General features: G+C 44.9%; 1 protein-coding gene across 1 annotated transcript; it reads right to left on the bottom strand.

The window, feature by feature from the left end:
- Positions 1-234: 234 nt before the first annotated feature.
- On the bottom strand, positions 235-2,406 carry B3GALT5 (beta-1,3-galactosyltransferase 5; the record flags this gene model as incomplete). The annotated part of the gene is made up of 2 exons (XM_082482791.1): positions 235-1,876; positions 2,314-2,406. 2 exons carry the CDS (start codon positions 2,404-2,406, stop codon positions 920-922), a joined length of 1,050 nt encoding a protein of 349 aa, XP_082338917.1. The 3' UTR covers positions 235-919.
- Positions 2,407-2,651: the final 245 nt, after the last annotated feature.

Raw genomic sequence — 2,651 nt, 5'->3', positions numbered from 1 at the left:
GTTAGTAATGAAACAAGAAATGAGTCTCCCAGCCTGAATGATTCCTTGGGCACATTTTCCCACTAGGTCTTGAGAAAAATCCTCCTGTCTTCTCTGCCTTACACACCCAGTTCCTCAGGGAAAAGTGTCTAAATCAGATGTACTGTTTAGCTCACTGTAAGTGGCTCTAGTTTAGCCTTGACAAACCATTAACAGTAGCTTTCAAGCAATCAAAGTGAGACACAAATGTCGTAGATGTCTATTTTAATAGAAAGACCAGACACTCTCCACTGAGCATGGATCCGGCTCTACCACGTATCATTTTCAGCAGGAAGCATGAATAAGGAAACAGACGCAAAAGCCTTACACGTTCACCACGGGACCTGCGGTACCTGAGGTTGTCCCAAGAGCACTGCATGGGCAAATTCTTCCATCTCTGCGAAGAATATGTGTAGAGTGAAGGAGGGATCTGTGCCAGTACACAGTTCTGCCCGCACAGAGCTGGCTGCAAGGGCAGGGCTGCATTTGCCAGTGCCAGGAGGGGAACGTCCTGGCAGCTACAAACACCTTTTCTTAAATGCTGGCACAGATGGGTACAAATGCAGTAACCTGTCAAGGGAGACCAGGAAGAGGGTGCAGACTTTCTTCTGTGAACAAAAGTACTTTGACCTTTAGTTTGGCACTGCAGAAATGTTCCCAGTCCTGTAGCAGCAAGGTCTGGAGGGCAGGTGACATATATCCTCCTGGGATCATCTGAAGGGATGCAAAGAGATAGGATTGAATGGGAGAGGGAGAGGTTTGGGCAGAAATGGAGATTAAAATAACCATTAAAATAGTCTTTAACGTGGTGGATCTAGAGTTAGTTGGGTGTTTTGCTGGAGTGAAGAGCAGCCCTGTAAATAAGGAGCATTTCAGTTTGTTAATTCGAGCAGGGAAGGTGCTAGAGCACTACTCCATGATTTTCTGTCACTAAGCGATTCCAGTAGCTCAGCTGCTCAGATGGTTCTATTTCATGGCACATGACAATTTTCTTAAAGACAGAAACAGAGAACGTAATCTTTTCTGGAAAAAACGTCTGCTCTGAATGAAGCTCCTCCGGTGTAATTTTTAACTTGGCAAGGCACAGTCCTATGAACACATCCTCCAATTTAATGAAGGAAATACTCTCTGAAACATTATAGATCTGACTAGCAACGTCGGTGGATAAAACATAGCCAGTTCCGGAACAAAATGGTGGGTAGGTCTTTCCTGGATACTCTTCTCTACTCACATACCACTTACTCCCTCTTTTCCGTATGGGGTACTCGTGCAGTTTTAAAAAGCCTGTGAAGAATCTAGTGGTCCTCTTTTTCCTTAGAAGAAGCTCAGTGAGGTAAAAAACATTGACAAACACATCTGTGTCGGTTTTCATCACAAAGCTGGACTGGTAACAAAATCTGTGAATCCATTCCATTCCCATCATGGTCTTCAAAGTCAAGTTGTAGTACGTGTCCGTAAAATTCTTTTGAATAATGTCTTTGTACTTTTGGCTTTCAGCGGCGATATCAGCCTGCTGGCTGACATTCACAGTGCTTCCCAGGAGGAAATATGTCACCAGGCGCTTGCCGGCGACCATTCTCTCCTTCCCCCAGGTTTGCCGGATGGCCATCCTGGCGTCAGTGTGGTGGTACGAGGATGTCACAAGCAGGACGAGGAAAGGTGGGTTCTTATGGCAGTCTATATCCGGGAGCTGCAAGAAGTTCCCTCTGATTCTCCTGAAAGTCCCCATGGGGAGCATGTAAGCTTGGCTATTTTCACAGAATATACAGAATTCGGTCAAATTGTTGTAAAAAACCCAGAAGCTAGCACAGCTGAGCCCCACAAGGCAAACAAACAGCCTGAATTTTCTGAAATCCATCTGAAAGAAACCAGAAGGAACAGCACATCAAAAAAAGATAATATCCAGTTCCTTTCAGTGCTGTATACCAAACCTCCTGCATAGGGATTTAAAGTCAGGTCATCTCTAATTGAAAGCTACCTATTTCAGGGTGCTCCCCCCCCCACATTTCTTTTAGTATCATTCCCACAAGATGTTCTGCTGGCAATCAAATTCACACTCGTGCTTACTTGAATCTGCGCCTCAAGCCAGCATATCCTTAGAAATCCACAAAAGCATGTCCCCTGATACCAGGTTACCCTGGCTGATGCTTCAGACCTCGTCCCCATTTTCAGCATCTTACAAACCATGACTTAGACCCACCAGGGCTCTCACAAGACAGTTTGGAGAAGCAGCGGACATGTGCCCATGCCAGACGAGAGAGAATAACAGCAATAGGGTTGGTTTTTTTTAAATACCATGCTTCTCCACTTGTTTGGAAAGTGCCCGTGTCCCAGAGCCAGCAAGTGCTGTCCAACTGGCAGACCCAGCCAGGTTCCTCCCATCTTCATCTTCTTTGCATCCTGCGGGGCTCTTGCACCGACGCAGAAACTGCTCCTGATCTTTTTGTTGGAGAGGCCATGAGTCACGTATTTGAGGTTGAGTCAGCTGCTCAGAAAAAAAAACAACAGTGGGTCAGATTATTTGGGTGTTTTACCTTTTGCAGCATACCTTATACAGATATATAAACACACTGCAAACGTTTGTAAATTTATGTAAATTGTAAAATATATTTTACATATTTTGCAAATCTCAC

The sequence above is a fragment of the Vanellus vanellus genome, assembly GCF_965231255.1.
Source record: "Vanellus vanellus genome assembly, chromosome: 1".
Taxonomy (NCBI): domain Eukaryota; kingdom Metazoa; phylum Chordata; class Aves; order Charadriiformes; family Charadriidae; genus Vanellus; species Vanellus vanellus.
The sequence above is the reverse complement of the archived record's forward strand: the minus strand, read 5'-3'. Positions and strand labels throughout refer to the sequence as shown.